This window comes from Pezoporus wallicus, unplaced genomic scaffold, assembly GCF_028554395.1.
Source record: "Pezoporus wallicus isolate ANWC-B61680 ecotype Strahan unplaced genomic scaffold, APGP_CSIRO_Pwel_v1 contig_5542, whole genome shotgun sequence".
In the NCBI taxonomy this organism is placed as follows: Eukaryota; Metazoa; Chordata; class Aves; order Psittaciformes; family Psittacidae; genus Pezoporus; species Pezoporus wallicus.
In genome coordinates, this window is record NW_026640165.1 from 1,899,497 (window position 1) to 1,918,776 (window position 19,280).

Genomic DNA, 19,280 nt, shown 5'->3' on the forward strand with positions numbered 1-19,280 from the left:
TAGAACAGTTAGGGTTGGAAAGGACCTTAACATCATCCAGGTCCGACCCCCCTGCCATGGGCAGGGACACCTCACACTAAACCATGCCAACCAAGGCTCTGTCCAACCTGGCCTTGAACACTGCCAGGGATGGAGCATTCACAGCTTCCCTGGGCAACCCATTCCAGTGCCTTCCCACTCTCACAGTAAAGAACTTCCTCCTTACATCCAATCTAAACTTCCCCTGTTTAAGTTTTAACCCATTACCCCTTGTCCTGTCATTACAGTCTCTAATGAAGAGTCCCTCTCCAGCACCCCTATAGGCCCCCTTCAGATACGGGAAGGCTGCTATGAGGTCTCCACGCAGCCTTCTCTTCTCCAGGCTGAACAGCCCCAACTTTCTCAGCCTGTCTTCACACGGGAGGTGCTCCAGTCCCCTGATCATCCTCGTGGCCCTCCTCTGGACTTGTTCCAACAGTTCCATGTCCTTTTTATGTTGAGGACACCGGAACTGCACACAGTGCTGCAAGTTGAGGTCTCACGAGAGCAGAGTAGAGGGGCAGGATCACCTCCTTTGACCTGCTGGTCACGCTCCTTTTGATGCAGCCCAGGATACGGTTGGCTTTCTGGGCTGTGAGCGCACACTAAAGCCAGCTCATGTTCATTTTCTCATCGACCAGCACCCCCAAGTCCTTCTCTGCAGGGCAGTGAAGAATGAACAAGTCATGGAGAAACACCTACCACTGAACAGAGAACAAGGGCTACTGCAGAGCAGAGCTGGCCTGAAAAGCCAACCTGCTTCATGCACCCATCAAGGCAGCGGAGCAGTGGTGAAAGCAAGCAGCCAAAGGGACCTCACACTGAGTGAGAAAAATAAGCTGCTGCAGCTGCTAAAGGCTGGCAGCTCCACACCCTACCTGGTGAGTGTGGAATGGATCGTAAGTATGGTCAAGCTCTGACCACCTCAGGAAACTCTCCTCTGCATTGCTGCCCATGGTAATGACACAACGGAGACAGGCCAGGAAACAGCATCCTATTAGGAACAGCACTGCTGGTCAGGAAAGGTCCAGGTAGTAAAATGGCAGAAATTATGAATCCAGCAAGAAACGACGTTTGGATCCCAGTGACTAATGGTGAGGTTGCTTCCACATGCAAGGGAGAAATGGGCTTGGAGAGGTAACTGAGAGCACCAATGGTCATAAAGTAGATGTGATTTCACACGTACATTTGGGATGGGAATTTTGTTTCTCTGCAGACAGTTACCGAGTCTAAGGGTAGGATTTTGGGACTGTCACACAGAAATACGGATGGTGCAGGAAGCTGCTTATGGCAAAGCAAGACGGTTGCTGCTGCTTGTGGCCAGATTTCAGCTCAGGCTGGATGAGCTGGATGCACACAATGATACACTTCACTAGATCTGCTGAGGTGCCTACATGAGTGTCCCTCAGCTGGGCAGATAAATAAGTTCAGTAGCTTTGTTCACACTTCAGATGCAGATTTTATGATGACATGTTGTAAAGTTCACAGGTCCCAGCTCAAATGAGCTTCTGTGAACTCCATCGGCAGCACAGGACCCAATTCAGATGCACTGGGTTCACATTAAAAATCTTGTCTTAAAAAAAGGTAGACTTGCTCCTGTAGAGGACACTGTAAAAACACTGGTGCCTAAGTAATAATGGAAAAATAAACAGCACCACGGGTGAAAGAAGTATCATCAAGTCTTCAGCACGGAAGAGATCACAGCTGTTGTCATATATAAAGATGTAATTTATAGTTATGTTATCAATGTTTAAGAAGATGGAAGAAACCCTGTTTATGTAATACACAAAACATACTCTTGAAGGGATTAGACTAAATAATGTCCTAAATTCAGCATCTCCCGGTCTAATAAAGGACATAAAACCTGTTTGGCAATCTGTTTCTATTTTAAAAGACAAGCTATGGTATACATTACAAATATTGTTTGTAAAAGAGAGCTATGGGAAAAGGGTTGGTGGAATGCTCTGCACATATTAATGCTTCATTAAAAATGCCTTAAGAAGTAAGGAAAAAAAAATGTAAGTTTAAGATGCCCTCCCACATAAGGAAAAGGATTTTAAAGCACTTATTAAATTACTTCACTTGCTTGAGCAAAAACATGAGCTTTCTTGGAAATCAGGACAAGCTGATTATATAAGACCAGATAGTTCTTTTTTGAAATGTTATTTCAATCCATGAAGATTTATATCTACATTGGGGGGGGGGGGGGGGGGAATATAAGTATATGATTCAGGCTGTGGTTTTTAAAGGGAGATGAATGTGCATCATTAAGGATTACTCTAATTAGTTAGTTAATTTTATATGGAATTGTGAATACCAGCACTCCCCTCCTGGGCTCTGACTTGGTCAAATGGAGCCTGATTTAAATGACAAGCTTCAGCAGAGGCAGGGATCATTCCTCTGCTCAGTGGTGCACTCAGGTCCTGATCAATCAGCAGGGAAACCAGAGGAAGGCAGGGCCAGGCTTCTCTTTAGCACTTTGTTAAAAACGTCTGCTTGCTCTGCACACTTCAGGGCAAAGAGGAAAATGGAAAATAAGCCGCGTAAGAGCACATCTGTCCCTTGCAATCTGCTATTCTACGATCCTGTGATTCGCTCTGACACCAGGTCTGTTAACTGCTATTAAAGTTATTGTGAAATCTCCAACAGCACCACCTGTAGGACCACAGATCAGCAAGCACCAGCTCCAGTTTATGCAGGATAGAGACATCAAAGGAGCCATGCGTTGACAGACATGGGGGTTACACGAGGGTTCCTATGAATGGCTAACGCTGGTGGGAGCGCTCGCAGGCACCGCAGCCGTGCTCCAGGGCAGCCCCTGGCCACGCTGTGGCTGCTGCTCGCTTGGCTTAGCAGAGTGGAGCAGTGACCCAGCACGGCTCTGCTGCTCGGGGCAAGGCTGCTGCGAGGCTGAACCCGGCGCGCACATGGGGCTTCATGGTGGTTCCACACTGGCGTTTGTCCCTGCCCCTGGCAGGTCAGCGGCCAGAGCCGTGCTCTGGCTCAGGTCATCAGCTCGTTATGAAAATGAACCCTCACTAAGCCTAGATTTCAACTCCGCTCCAGCAACAGTGAGCTTGACTAAAGGGAGCTCACCCACACACCAATGGTAAAGACAAGATTTGGCCCTTGTGCAGACGAACTGTCATTCAATCCTTTCATTGCTGGATCAAATCCTGCCACATCCATCAGGGTTTCCTCTACGGAAAGAAGGCTGAGTTTTCAAACTTAATTTAGAAAGAAAACAACGTGCCCTGGCCACTTAAAGAAACGCTCCTTTCAACACAACCCCGCAGGGTCATCACACCCAACTCCAAATGTCTGCAGGGCTGCTGTCTGCCTGAGAGAGCTCCCGTGTCCCCACGCACGCTCCCTTCACTGAGCAGAGAAAATGGAGCTTTCAGGACACAATGCAACTGACCTATTTTAGGTACCTAGTTCAGGATGAGATGAATCAGCCCCAGCAGTGCCTGTTACTCTCTGTTAACTATAAAGGAAGTCTGGCTAATATACCCCTGGCCAGATAAATCCCATCCTTCATGCTGAATACAAGCAGAAAGGAATACACAAAAATGCTCAGAATGCTACTAATTCATAACATTAACACCACATTGCATATGAAGCATTTGAGGTTACAGAGCAGAAGAAGCTTTAATATGAAGCTGCAAGGATTCTGATAACACAAGTAAATTAATATCTAAGCAGCAGGTCCCCAGAGTAATTGCACAGTTGTTAAAGAGGGAAGTTGCAGAAAATAACCATTTGCAAGGTTGCAGCCAATGTAAAGATGCAGGCCAGTGCAGGGATCTGACGGCTCACAACATCCAAGGCTCAATTAGCACAGCTGAACAACTGCAGGCAGAAAAAGCTTGAAGAGGGTGACTGATAAAAGGCTCCAGACAAATGAGCAAGATGCCTGTAGTTCAACTGAGGCTCATGAGACACATGAAAAGCAGGCTCAGAAATCACCCAATAGAGTATTAAAGAAATAATGAATGAAACATGGTCATGCTTGTGATGTTTGCTTGCTTGCCTTCTGTACGGATAACTGAGCCTATTTAGAAAGGACCAACAAGCATGAGAGGAGATGGTAAAAAGGTGAATGCACAGAGCAATGGAGCAACGCCTGCAGAGATTACCCATGTCTGCCAAGCTACCACCCCCTTCACTCACTGCATTAGGTGCTGCTCAGCTAGTCCCTGCTCTTTGCTCCAAGCATGCAGCTCTAAACAAGCTGCCAACTGAACCACCCGAGGGAAGAGTCTGCTTAACAAATCCAGAGTGGTTCATCCAGCTCAGCAAAGCTGCACGAGTGGTGCCTACGAGCGGTGGACATGGGGATGGATGGAGAAGTAAACAAACATGGGCAGTGACAAACAGCCTTGCTCTGGAGTATCAAGGGTAGGGGAGAGCCACTGGAGTCCCAACAGAGGCCTCTGGGAAGAGATCTTCAAAGCTGCCCTCTCCATGCCCTGGATGTCCGAGCACTCCACAGTGCAAAGCAACAGTCTTACTGTAAACCGCTCAGGTGATAACCTTGCCCAGTGATTACCCTGCAGCAGCATATTCTTGAGATTACAAAGTTGAAATATTTTAATAGTGGTATCTCATGCAAAATGAATAATGGATTCAATTAAAGGACTGAAATGAAAACCTTAAATATTCCAGCTTACACTACCTGGTCTAATGGATGACACTCTCTCTGCATAAAAGCTTTGTCCCAGGGCTTGTCCCATAATACGTTCGTGGTCAGAGCAATTTATCAGTGTCTGAACATTACCACCAGCAAGCCCATTAGCTGAATCAGTCTGAATGAAATTTAATTGCAAACAAAGACAAAAATGTTGTAGTTTAAGGATGGCATTTTCAAATCTGTGTAAAAGGACTGAAGAGAACAAAATCCCATCAGCTCTCAAACGATTTGCATTCTTGGCTCTCTCTAACATATCTGAAGTTCAACATTGTCAGTTTTGCCAGTACTATCAGGACACAAATCACAACCAAAATATTCATAACTAAGTTACATATACAGCTGTGTCAGCCCTTGTAGTTCAAGGTGTCATGGATCAAGACTCAAGAAAACTTAGTTCTGCAGCCAAACCAGACTAACAGCATGTGTGATTTTCAAAAAGTACCCTGTTAATACACACTAAGAGACAGTTTGCATTTTAATAGTTTGGAAATAGATCCTACTAACACCTACTGGTGATCGACCAGTTATTTCCCTAACTGACCCAGGCCCTACACTGGACTGTATGGTGCTGCCAGCTTTAAGAACTGTAAATATGTATAGCAGACTCCTCTTGGCTGCTTTTGAAGTGTGGACAGATAATGGCTGATTTTCTCAAGTACAGCCACTGCTGGCTGGAACTGAAAAGTCAGCTTTTATGATTTCAGCAAAAGCTGGCAACATCCACATGAAGTTCAAGGACAGAGCTGGCTCCCAGGCCAGATCAAGCCTGGTGCAGATGTGTGAAAACCGGAGTGGGTGGCTCTGATGTCAGACAGGACACTGAGAAGATGGCTGGAAGAGCTAGGGCATTAAGAGCCAAATGATCACCTTGAATCCTGAGGATCCTCAGACTGGCTCTGTCACGTTCATACCGCACATCTGTTCTCTCTAACATTAGAAATCTGCTTGTTTCGAAAAACAAGACTCTTCATAACTTTTGCTAACATTTTAAGATGCAAAACAGTATTTAGCTGCTACCTCAGGAAGATCTTAAAAATCTGACATCATTATCACTTCCTAAAGATCCTGTGCTAGTTTTCTGAAGAACGACGTTACAGGAGTGTAGCAAGGGTCTTCCATTTTTAAATTCCTACCTACATTCTCATTGCTTAAACTTCCAAAGCTCCTCTTTCCTGACGCAGAGGACTGAATGGCTGCAGCCTTGACTTTCCAACAGTTGAGAGGCAATTTTACTGAAACATGGTATTAATTTAAACCACCATGGTGCATGGTTTCATTCTTTTGCAAGAGGATTACGTGTTGCTTCCAAAGGCACTGGAGGTCTTGGGCATGGTGGGTGGAAGGGAGTGCTCAGTTAATATATTTTGCCACTTTGCAACTCATCCCACGAGTGGAGAGAGGGCAATGGTATTTAACACATCTCCTGTAACACATGGTTTTTACCTTTCGAGACCAGTGCTGGTATGCAGATAAGTTACTGCTCCATTATCATAAACGTAGAGAAGAAAGAAGAATGATTTTTACCGTATGAGAGCAAGCCTGTCTTTTTCAGATGGATGATCATCAAGCCACTGGGAGTAGCGGGCAATGGACCACTCAGCCCTCTAATACAGAGAAACAAACACCAATTACACATGAAGGTGAAAAAGCAAACACACCTAAAAGTTTCAGATCCAAGATAATATAAATGAAGCCACATAAGGCTTGCTTAATACTGTAGTGATGCAGAATGAGTTAGAGAATCAGGGACAATTAACAGAAATAGCCCAGTATGTTACACAGAAGCTCAGAGGTGTTCTCCCACATCAGCTGTTTGCCCAATTCTGACAGGGGTTTCTATCTAGTTTTCCTGCATCTGACTTGACCAGGATCCAGGCAATGTGCAGTCGCGGGTAAGACCTGCAATTTCTTCCATGAGCTGACAGAACATCAAAGAATTGAGAGTCTTTTTAAAATCAGGTTGTCGTCTTCCTACTGTTAATTAATTAAAATATGAAGCCAATGGCCAGAACACCTTTGCCACAATAAAAGCAAAAGCCAATAAATCATATAAAGGATGAGCTTCAATACTTTTTAACTAAAATATTTAGGATGAATTACAATGTTCATTCCTCCTTAGGACATCTCGAAAGGAAAGAGAAGTTGATCTTATTACCTGGAAGGGTGATTTTAACTCTGCTGGTGCTCTTGTAAATAAAAACTGAAGAATGATGCTGAATGGAATAACCTCTCCCAAAGCTGGGCTACTGGCAATGTGCTCACTGGTCTGGAACAGCAGTGGTCTGGAAAAGTGTAAAAATATACTTGTGAAAGGAAGAAAAAGCTTGTCTGACGCATTAGAAAAATACCTATGTGGTGGCAATATTGTGTTAGAACAGGATCATCAAATATTTGTCTACCAGTCTGCATCCCAGGTCTTCAACACAGGTTCCGTTTGCAAAAATGTACAAAGTTGTCTATTGTAATTAAACAACCCAGGACTGTAAATTTTACATTTCAGTGCAAACACTTCAGGTCGCTTCAGAACTCACTGTCATGCAGGGGTTGTACTGAAAGCAATACAAAAAAAGTACAATTTGGCCAACATTTGCATGACAAAGACTGTTAAATCATAGTTATACTCTGCATAGAATTACAAAGAACTTTAATCTATTTCTAATTTGCAGGTGGGTGTTCCCAAAAAAGCTCTGTTCAATCAGAATTAGCATGAGATAATAAATCAGTTTGGAAATACATTTTGATCATACTGACAACTGCTGGCTCCTGAGACTGCAACTCACCTGAATGACCTCAGCTGTCTGTAGGACTTTCCTAGGTCAGAGACTCGCCGACACAGCGGTGCCACCGCTAACTCCATCTGTAAAAACGAACGTTTCCATCTGAATTAGTGACCCAAAACACAAAACTGGGCACTGAAGTAGCAAACCCACAGACCAAGTCACTGACTTCTTGCTGTTAGCTGAATTTGATACAAGAAGCTATCACTTCCTTTCACACTGCATTGCTCAAGCCAAGATTTTTGCCTTGTTCTTGGCAACACAGTAAGCATTCCATGACAAAAGGTAGTGATAGTCTGTGGGTAAGGACAGAAGGGATATCGTGAGCTTTCTGTGACTGAAACTTTTTCTCAGGTTTACTTTGTTGGTGACGAGTTTCCCGACGTCAGTACCCCAAAAAATATGACCGCAGCCTGGGAAGAAAGCAAACGTAGGCACACAAACCACTCCTAAAGCAGTAAGAATGCATACCCATCCCAGCAAAGAACCTTGCTTTTGGCAAAGCACAAGGTTGAAGTGATTTCTTCTTGAACACTCAGCCCCAAATTCTGGGGCACAAAACCTACGAAGATTAGCTAAAAGTCCCTGTGGCACCTGTTGCCACAGGTTGTATGCAATCACAGGTAAAAGAGCAATAGTAAGAGCTTGATTTTCATACTTATCTTTGTAGTGTTCTGTCCCTGAGTTACAGCAGCCATCTTTAAAAATAACTGATTTTTAAACACTTTCTGGTTTTTAAGCACTGGATTTCCCTTGCCTTTTCAAACAGGCTGTTTGGGTTTTTATATCATTCACGTGAGACTGAATTCTGTCACAGGCTCTTCATTCACAGTGAAGACACAGAAGTGTGTGAGAAAACAACTTCACTTCCAGATCCCAGACTGAACACGAACAATGGCAAAGTTTCAGTTAATATGCACACCAATACAAACACCACCACCCAAAAAACCCTCATAGCTAAAGTAATTTTAGCCAGATATGGATTAAGTCTTTATTTTCTGCATTCCGGAAGTGTCAGAGCCACTGAGGGATGCAAGCTTTATTCTCCACATGTTTTTGAAATCCCCAACTTAAAGGACTTGATTTCCACATAATGCACAATCAAGCTAAGTTTCAAAGCATAAGACCTAAAATAAGTAACAAGATCAAAGCCACCACTCAATGAGCTTCCCATTTAAGTAACATTGGCGAGCTAGTTTCAAAACATTTGTGATAATACACTATTTACAGTCTTTAATACCATTATTCTGTCCGGCTGTAGAATTTCCTCAGACAGAGGTGGCTGCTGGCTGCCAGCTCCACCAAGAGCATGTAACTATGCTGGGGTTCCAGTACAGACAAGAAAGATGGTGTGGCAAACTGTGATGCCATAGTTCATCTAAAACCAGAAGAAACTGAATTGGCAATTAATGCAAATCAAGGCCATATACTTCAGGCCCCCATTCTAAAAAGCAAGTGGCAGGATGAGAGTCATCTCACCTACTTCTCAACGTCTATAGGCTCTCTTCATGCTCAGTGGCGAAAAGCAGCCACTCCTGCATATGATGCATCTTTCCCCAAAGCAGACACCCAAAACAGATCAAGTGGGGGAAAGCCAGAAGGCATTACCCAGGCACCTACACTTCTCCTACAGACAAGGACAGGAGAGCACCTCTGAAAGCCCTGCAGAGGTGCTGCCCTACAGGCAGTGAAAATCGCTCCCCAAGCCTAGGAACTTTGGAGTACATGCCCCACATCAAACACTTCCAGGATGCTTTAAATGCACATTTTATATTAAGCAGAAACTCGCAGAAGCAGAAAGTGAATAAAAATCCAGGAATGGAAATAAGGAGCTTTGACTTTCAGATGAACACTCCAGCCCTGGGTTATCAGCCTGGCTCCCTCCTGCCTGCTGCTCTTCTGGCTCCAAATCTTCTACTCTGGGCTAGGAACCAGCTCCTTCTCTACAGCTGGGTGGGATCCCTGCCCTGTCCCCTGTAACCCTCACAATCTGAGGGCTAGGTCACCTCTCCACACTCAGGCACAAGGGGTACCTATTTCTTGGGCTGAAGACCATGTACAATACAGCTCTGCAGTTCCTGAGCAAGCACAACATCCACCGGTCAGTGTGAAAGGTGTGCAAATGGGAATGCCTCCATGCTTGAGGAGCCATCAGCTGCTGTGCCTTGTGCTGAAACTGCCAGCAGAAAGGAGCGAGGTTGAGCACACATTCCCAGGACAGGAAAACTGTCCCTTGGGATTTCTGGAGGGAGATGCTCCTACTCCAAACTGCAATGAAGCTTAGAATAAGTTCAGCATGTTGCTCCCTCGGATTCCACAGAACACTTCTGAGCATATATAGGAGCCAAAAGATCAGTCTGCTGCAGAGGATCAGTAGCAAATAGCCAAAAAGAGGAGCTAATTAAGTAGGCTTTGCTGTATCATGATACAGGAACCCTACAGACCCTGAAAAACAAACTGGAGCAAGATTGATTTCTCCAGAGCTGCTCCTCAGGCATCAGTACTACCTAGGGGCAGCTGGAAGGAACCGATATCCTGCAGGAGCTGGTGGGAGCTGTGGGCTTGCAGCTGTGAAGAACCAGGAAGAAGGTAATTCTTTTAGGTGCTTTAGAGAATTTGGTAACAGGCAACAAACTACCAGTCTGACTCTTGGAAACAGAGACGCACGGATCACGCTGCACTCACGAGGGGAAAGAAATCTCAGCATTGCAAAACAGAATTTTGTTTAGTAAGTCTAAAATCATTGTTTCACTCCTGAAACTTAAGATGATGTAATGAGACACAAGTGAAACTTTCTACAGCTTAACCAATTCCTCATTAAAACAACTTTAAATGATTTCTCTTGAACATACCTGACAGTTTCCATAAACCAACAGGTTTTAGTCTTCAGTACTAAAGAATAAAATTTACTTTGGAAAATTCTATTATTTCATCTTCAACCTTTATTCACTGTAGGAAATTATTAGTATTGCTAGAACTAGATAGATATAATGGCAGCAGATGGCTGATTCGTGAAGTACTAGTTGCCAAAGAAAAAGATTGTTTTTAAGCTTTGCAGCATACTATACCATCTCAAATTGACTCATGAAGAGTGGGAATGAGTGAAAACTAATGTGGTAAAAATGTACATAAACCACAGAAACTTTGTTTTTCATTTACAGCACTAGTCTTCTGTGTGTTACAACCCAGTCTCTCCAACAAAAAACTATACACCGCATAATAACAGAGATTGTTTTCTTCACTTGAATTTTAGCTGTTTGTCTCAGCCCAATTATGTACTGAGATGCTCCACCATCTTTCTGTGGTTACATCCATTTCTGCAGGCTGTCTGAGCAGGGTTTTGTGTCTGTGCTGAGCAGCGTGCAGGTCGGTGGCACTGGCCTGGGAGGAAGTGCCTGGGAGGAATCACTCAGCTGGAACAGCTGCTGTTTTTAGTTGGGCAGATGGTTGAGAGTACATCGCTTCTTGGGTTTGCTACCTGTCATCACCTGAAGCTGCATCAACTGCTGATTTGTGCAGCACATCCGTACTGTAGCAGCTTCTGCTGTGACGTACAGCTATAGTTTCCAAAGCATTTTGGTGAGCTTTTACAGGTTGGGTGATGTTTTTGGCTGTCTACAAGCCAGAACTCGTATCGTGTGCAAGGCCTTTCATACAGCCATGTCCTGTGGAGTTTACACATGAAAGGGCAAGCAGTATTTAACTGTTCCTTTTCCAAATTTTGCTCCCAGAACTGCAAATTTGAAAATTCAGAAATCCAAGTTAAATTCAGGGCCAAGTCAGGTGTCCAAGCAGTAATTTGCAATCACAGAGGCTTGAAGGACTACTGTGAGATAATCATGAACAGAGGATCCAAGAGAAGCAGTAGTAACAACCGAAAAGGAAGGGGCAGCTAGAACAGAAGGCCTAAACCCCATTGCTTTTCCATGACCTATTCATGCTATTTTGCTAAACTTCACAGAATACAGTGATGGAATCCTGCCCAACATATGCTTCTCAATGATTCTTACTTTCTGAACCCAGAAAGGGTAGATAATCTTTTCTTCTCGTATGACCCTGCCATAGCCCATGGCTAGGTGGTCAATTATCTATTGAACTATTCACTGGATAGCCATATTGTAAAAAATACATCACATGGCTGGCTTCTCTAACTGGATTATGTTCAGCAACCCAAGGGTGAAGTTAGTATGTAGTCTAGATACACATAATGCACATATATTGAAGAGTGCTTTGAAAAACTCCATAGTGAATTTATTGTTTAGTGCCTATTGTGGTGTTTTCAAGATCTCTCACTACTAAACAGCTGCTTTTTTGTCAGCTGGAAAATCTTAACATTAATTTTTTAGCAATTACATTTCCTCCTGGCCAAGATGAATTTGTTTTTAAATGTTAACTCAAAATGCTTTTTTTTTTCTAGCTATTCACCAGAAGAGAATGCTTTTAACAAGCAAGGGAGCAGAACAGTTCTGAACCATTATATGACAGAAGCCAGCCTTGAAGGGATGTGGAATTTGATTTCTCCCCCCTGCAGTAATCCCAAAAGGGCTGATGTTTAAGTAAATCCTTCAGCAGTAATACCTCCAAAATAACACACATCAGAAAATTATTTCCTCCTTCCAGGAAGATAGTTAGCATTGAGCATCAAGTGTGTTTTAGCATTAGTAGTTCCTGTCCTTATAACTACAACTGTGATTACATCATCCTGCTTCTCCGGAAGAAACTAGAAAGGACATTCTTTAGGAAAAAGTATAAAAAGCATTTTTACACTTGTATCATCATGTTTGAGCAAACAAGCAAATCTGTTTACATTTTTAAAACCCAAACGCCTAATACTCTTGCTTTTTTAATGCAAAATTCCATACTGAATCAGGAAACCAGATTCTGATGACAGGCTAACCAGCAAATAGAAATATTTCTTCTGTACTACAATTTAGCATTGTCAACTTAGAATCATAGAACCATAGAATAGTTAGGGTTGGAAAGGACCTTAAGATTGTTTAGTTCCAACCCCCCTGCCATGGACAGGGACACCTCACACTAAAACATGCCACTCAAGGCTCTGCCCAACCTGGCCTTGAACACTGCCAGAGATGGAGCATATACCACTTCTTTGGGCAACACATTCCAGTGCCTTGCCACTCTCACAGAAAAGAACTTTCTCCTTATATCCAATATAGACTTTCCCTGTTTAAGTTTTAACCCATTACCCCTTGTCCTGTCACTACAGTCCCTAACAAAGAGTCCCTCCCCAGCATCCCTATAGGCCCCCTTCAGATACTGGAAGGCTACTACGAGGTCTCCACACAGCCTTCTCTTCTCCAGGCTGAACAGCCCCAACTTCCTCAGCCTGTCTTCATACGGGAACTACGAGGTCTCCACACAGCCTTCTCTTCTCCAGGCTGAACAGCCCCAACTTCCTCAGCCTGTCTTCATAAGGGAGGTGCTCCAGTCCCCTGATCATCCTCGTAGTCCTCCTCTGGACTTGTTCCAACAGTTCCATGTCCTTTTTATGTTGAGGACACCAGAACTGCACACAATACTCCAGGTGAGGTCTCAGGAGAGCAGAGTAGAGGGGCAGGATCACCTCCTTTGACCTGCTGGTCACACTCCTTTTGATGCAGCCCAGGATATGGTTGGCTTTCTGGGCTGTGAGCGCACACTGAAGCCGGCTCATGTTCATTTTCTCATCAACCAGCACCCCCAAGTCCTTCTCCGCAGGGCTGCTCTGAATCTCTTCTCTGCCCAACCTGTAGCTGTGCCTGGGATTGCTCCCACCCAGGTGCAGGACCTTGCACTTGGCATGGTTAAACCTCATGAGGTTGGCATCAGCCCACCTCACAAGCATGTCCAGGTCCCTCTGGATGGCATTCCTTCCCTCCAGCGTATCGACCGAACCACACAGCTTGGTGCCATCGGCAAACTTGCTGAGGGCGCACTCAATCCCACTGTCCATGTCAGCGAGAAAAACGTTGAACAAGACTGGTCCCAACACTGATCCCTAAGGGACACCACTCGTTACTGGTCTCCAGCCGGACATTGAGCCATTGACCACAACTCTTTGTGTGCGGCCATCCAGCCAGTTCTTTATCCACCGAGTGGTCCATCCATCAAATTGATGTCGCTCCAATTTAGAGACAAGGATGTCGTGTGGGGCAGTGTCGAACGCTTTGCACAAGTCCAGGTAGATGACATCAACTGCTCTACCCCTGTCCATCAGTTCTGTAGCCCCATCATAGAAGGCCACCAAATTGGTCAGGCAGGATTTCCCCTTAGTGAAGCCATGCTGGCTGTCATCAAGCACCTTGTTGATTTTCATGTGCCTTAGCATGCCTTCCAGGAGAATCTGCTCCAAGATTTTGCCAGGCACAGAGGTGAGACTGACTGGTCTGTAGTTCCCTGGGTCATCCATTTTCCCCTTCTTGAAAATGGGGGTTATATTTCCCTTTTTCCAGTCATCCGGAACTTCACCTGACTGCCATGATCTTTCAAATATTGTGGACAGTGGCTTAGCAACTTCATTCCCCAGCTCCTTCAGGACCCATGGATGGATCTCATCAGGACCCATGGACTTGTGCACGTTCAGATTTTTAAGATGGTCTTGAACCAGATCCTCTCCTACAGTGAGCCCAAGGTCTTCATTCTCACAGTCCCTGCATCTGCCTTCCAAGACTTGGGTGGTGTGGTCAGAGCCTTTGCCAGTGAAGACCGAGGCAAAGAAGTCATTCAGAACCTCAGCCTTCTCCAAATCCAGGGTAACCAGTTGTCCTGATAGCTTCTGGAGGGGGCCCACATTGTCCCTAGTCTGTCTTTTATTTGCAGTGTACCTACAGAATCCCTTCCTGTTATCTTTCACATCCCTAGCCAAGTTTAATTCTAACTGGGCCTTAGCTTTCCTAACCTGGCCCCTAGCTTCCCAGACAACATCCCTGTATTCCTCCCAGGCTGCCTGTCCTTGCTTCCACTTATTATAAGCCTCTTTTTTCCTTCAAAGTTTCCTCAGCAGCTCCTTATCCATCCAAGGAGGTCTCCTGGCCCTCCTGCTGCACTTCCTTCTAGTTGAGATGCAACACTCCTGAGCTTGCAGCAGGTGATCCTTGTATATCAGCCAACAGTCTTGGGCCCCCCTGCCCTCTAGGGCTATTTCCCATGGAACCTTCCGAAGCAGGTTCCTGAAGAGGCCAAAGTCTGCTCTTTAACTTCCATGGCAGGAGGGTTGGAACTGGATGATTCTGAGGTCCTTTTCAACCCTAACTATTCTGTGATCCTACAGTAAAAACATTTTTCTAGGATAATTCAATAAAACCAGAGGAATTTTGTAGTAATTTACTGATAAAGACTTGAAGAGTTTGTGGCAGTGTTAACTATGCCCTATCAAATCTGTTTCAGCACAGTATCGAATAATGCCAAAACCTCCAACTATAAATCACACCTAGGTAAGAAATATATGAAGATATACATAGAATAGTATTAACTCAGACAGGACCAATAAAAATAGTTCACTTGACAAGGCTCAAAATAATCACTAATGACATGAGATGAGGTTCTTGGCACACAGTGGCTCCTACCTTATGTGTCACTCCAAACACATACATGTACTATGAAAAGATGGGAAATCATGTTGTGCCTTCATGCCATGAATCATAAAGGTTCCTTAGTCCAGCAATTTCTAATCTAGTTTATTTCAAGGCAGTTGCAATGTGTATTTGCTATTAATAAACAGCTTACAAACTGTATGTAGCAGATGATTACCAATTTCCATGCCAGTTATTACTGTAGATTCCTCATTTCTTTTAAATAAATTTCTCAATTGATTTTGCTTATAGATCATTCTTTGCTAATTGTCCAGTACTTCCACTGCGTTTTAGGAAGGCCTGAACCACAAGCTACCAATCCCAAAGTGTGCCTATAACAACTCTGAATACCAAGCAAGTTAAAATGTCCTCTTTTAACTTGTACTGGTACTCCCCAGAAGCATAAATGTTGAAAACACACCAGGGCTTGCTGACTTGCCTGCCTCCAGGAGAACATCTGTATTCAGTCTGACTAATACTGAATTAAAAAGCAAAAATGTGGGATTACATATGTGAATACTGAATTATGGTCACCTGAAAAACACAAAAACGAATGAAAACAAACTGATCTAGGAATTTAAAGGACTGTACTGAAACGTAATCTTGTACTACTCTGCATAAAAACTCGGAGCATGAAAAAAGGCAAATCAGCCTGCAGATTGGAAATATTTCAAAGAAAGAGAGTCCCAAGGAACAGCACAGGATGTGATAATACCCTTGCAGCACTGCAGACATTTTCTAGGGCTTGAAAAGTTTGTGTTCCTATAAGCACTGATCCTTATGCAATCATGTTAATGATATTCAGACATATTTCAAACCTATCATGCCTCTGTTTACAGCTGCCACACTAGCACACACCTACAAGACACAGCACAAGTAAACACAGTTTATAAACAAACCTCCTCCTACACACAGAGTGTCTTTCCAGACAGGTACTTCCCTTTGGGTTTGGCTTTAGTCCAACAATGCAATGCCTTTCTGGGACTGATTAAAACTGCATGCAGCATTTATGGCCATTTGGAAGATCTTACCCTTTCCATCAAGTCAGCCCAGTTAAATACCTGCTTTCCCCAGCCCAAAGCAGCAGCAATCTCCCCTCTGGAGGAATCAAATCTTTTCCTTGACAAGGCCACACGCCCTGGGGGGCATGGAAGTGAAATGAGTCATTTAGGGACTACAGCCACATTGAGGTGAACACGCCCAGGACTCCTGGATGGTCAGAGCAACTATACTTCCCCAGTGGGGCTACCAGGAGCTGGCATTATGGGCAAGTGCCCAAAACCCACCAGATTTTTGGGAGCGGCAGACACACACCAGAAAACATGGATATAGGCAGCCTCCACACACAAAATGTTTTGGTCCTTCTACTGTTATGCCGAGCAACAGGCTATAGTACCCAGGCCATTCTGGACACTGTGCAGCCTGGGATGCCCTAAGGAGCACTGTACAGAGACGCTCAAAGGCACAAAGTGAACGTTGAGGTGGCTGTATGGGGTTGGCTGTACCCATACAGTTCTTGACTTAACTCCAAAACCAAGCCAAAAATATGGTGCAATGTGAAGATGAGGAAACCACAAGGCAGCCCCACTGATGCAGCAACAGTTGAAGGCAGGAGACAAGAATTAATTCAAAGCCTTTTACCTTTTTTTTTAAATTCTACAGTACAAAAGAAGAGAAATCAGAACATTTATTTTCACACATTTGTCCGTTCAGGAGTTAGTTATACTCAGCACTGTGGGGAAGAACATGCAAATCCCCCTACACTCAGATGAAAACATACCTTCATTTTTCATTTAAAAGGCAGCCCGTGTCAGAATGAGTATTAGTATAATAATAGGTGCTTAGATCAGATGCTCTTTACTGTAGAATTAGGTGAAGGTAAATTTTCCAAATTTATATGACTGGCTTTAGTACTGCAGCATAAATTACAAAACTTATCTATATTCCTTTCAGAAGAGTCAAGTGTTCTTTTTTTTCCTCCAATTTTATGCCATTGTCTTCAAAATAGAGAAGGGAAATGGAACCTTCTCATTGAAAGCAATTGAAAACTTCCCCTTAACTTCTGTAGTTAAAGGCTGCTTTGCTACTTTTGAGTAATGAATAAAAAAGCGTTACTCTCAGGAGTATATAACTCACAGGCAAATGGTACAAAGCAGCCAGAAGCAGGAGCAGAGATGGCAGTGATTCCTCCCTCCCTGCCCTCCTCTCCTACTTCAGTTACCTACCAGTCAAAAGAGGCACTCAGTATGCATACAGCTGGTGCTAATTCCCTTTTCTGCTTGGATAATAATAACCCTTAGACCGATCTAGTGGATGCCTGTATTCTTTGGCAAGTTAATGACAGAGTGTTATTATTGACAAATTATATTTGAATATAGAAGATAATGCAGACAGGGACTGGATGTTAATCTGGCAGTTTGTTTTGAGTTTTAGTCCAGTGTAAAAGCTAGACAAAGCTGAGAGGCAGATAAGTCAATCAGGTCATGAAGAGAATCCAATGAGAAAACTGCCCTTCTGTTACCGAAAGGACAGCTCTTCCACAGGATATTGGTATCTCTTTAGCTTGTCTCCTTCACTGCAAGGCAGCTGAGTTAGCGATTAACCAGTGTGGGCACTGTGATATATAAAGCGATTAAGAAAGTGACACACTATTCCATCAAAAGAGAGAGAAAGAATGAATTGAATGAATGGTGGCAAATGATGGACGTACCAAAGAGGTCAGACAAGCAGGATAAAATGTCAAGACACAGCTGAATTTAAATGCAATGGTCACTTGGCAGGAAGCTGTCAGACCTCCCTGAACATGCCTCACAGTGACAAGAGATCTTCAACTACTTAGTGGATGCATTTCTCAGGCTATAGTATCTCATCAGAGAGGACGTTTAGAACGGGAGTGAACCAATCTCTACAACTGCCTGTTTATACTTCGATATGGATGACACTATTGATACTTCTCAGAGAACACAGTGAAGCAACAGAAAAAGCAGAAATCAGTACTGAGGGTACCTGTGCAAAATCCGCTGCAAGCCGCATCTTCCCACCTTCACCGAGGGGCCTTATTAGACTGGCATTGCGAATAAAAAGTTCAATTGCTCTTTGAGCCATGGCTTCAGTGTTATCAAAGACAAAGTCAAAACACTCAAAATGTCTGAAGTAGTCACTCATGACTCTTGCTATAAAACCCTGTAGTTCTTTCATGTACAGAGAACAAGGGACATCTGGTTTTCCCGGGCCGGATAATGATCTGAAAAAAAAAAAAAAGAAAAGAAAAGAAATGGGGACAGCTAAATTCATCTTTAAAACACAACCAAAACCTACAGGAGTCTTTTCAATTTTTTTGCCTAGAAGTCACGTCATGAATTGTAGAGTCTCATTTTCTATTGAGTATAAAGAGCGCTGTAGCTCTCTCTGAAACTAGTCTCAAAATATCTATCAGCCATTCCCATCTTAACAAGATAAAGGAAATCACCCCACTCCTACCCAACTTGCAGAGCCTCCACCAGTTTGGAGCCTAATTCTGAGACCCAGCCCCTAGATTTAAATGTCCCAGCTGTTGATTTATAATAACGGAGGAGAAAACACAAGCATATGTCACAAGGTTACTAGTTGAGCCTATCCCAAACTTGTTCTCTGTATAGAATCAGTTTCCTTGATTCCTCCTAACCCAGTATTATAAAGTCAATCTAATTATCACAGAAGCAGCACCGAGTCTCAGGGACACAGACATCAATCATTTTTATCTTTCTTTGAATCACAGTCAGACAAAAGAGCTCTTCCAAACTCAGAAGCCTAAGTGTACAGGCTGTCTAACAAAACTTAGCCTTTGGGTGGAATCAGAAACATGGAGAGAGTAAAATACTGTTAAAAGAAAAAAAAAAAGAAAAAAGGAAAATTTAAAACACCTCTGAAAATACACTACTTTCTGTAAATTTCCAAGACAGGAAACAGGACATCTGATAACGATCCAAGCAATGTCAGAACAGAGATAATAACCAAAATAACGCTCAGGAAGGAAGGCTCAGTTAAAGATAGGACTCAAGATCTTTGCAGATGAAGTATACTGGGAATTTTAATTAAAATGCTATGGGTAAACAGCCAAATGCACTAAATCTGAGCAGTCAACAGAAAAGATTTTTTGAAACATTTTATATTCAATAATATGTTAGAAAAAAAAAAATGTGTAATTCTGAATCAGAGTTATATGCTTTATTTTGAGAGAGT

General features: G+C 43.4%; 1 protein-coding gene across 2 annotated transcripts in view; it reads right to left on the reverse strand.

The window, feature by feature from the left end:
* COG5 (component of oligomeric golgi complex 5) overlaps positions 1-19,280 on the reverse strand; it is a 192,727-nt gene that overhangs the window by 4,196 nt on the left and 169,251 nt on the right. For both annotated transcript variants that reach the window (XM_057417852.1, XM_057417851.1), the window contains 4 exons: positions 18,066-18,303; positions 7,492-7,568; positions 6,867-6,993; positions 6,236-6,315 (listed from right to left, as the gene is read on the reverse strand). In XM_057417852.1, coding sequence (XP_057273835.1) covers positions 6,236-6,315; positions 6,867-6,993; positions 7,492-7,568; positions 18,066-18,303 — 522 coding nt within the window. The remainder of the gene's footprint in view (positions 1-6,235; positions 6,316-6,866; positions 6,994-7,491; positions 7,569-18,065; positions 18,304-19,280) is intronic.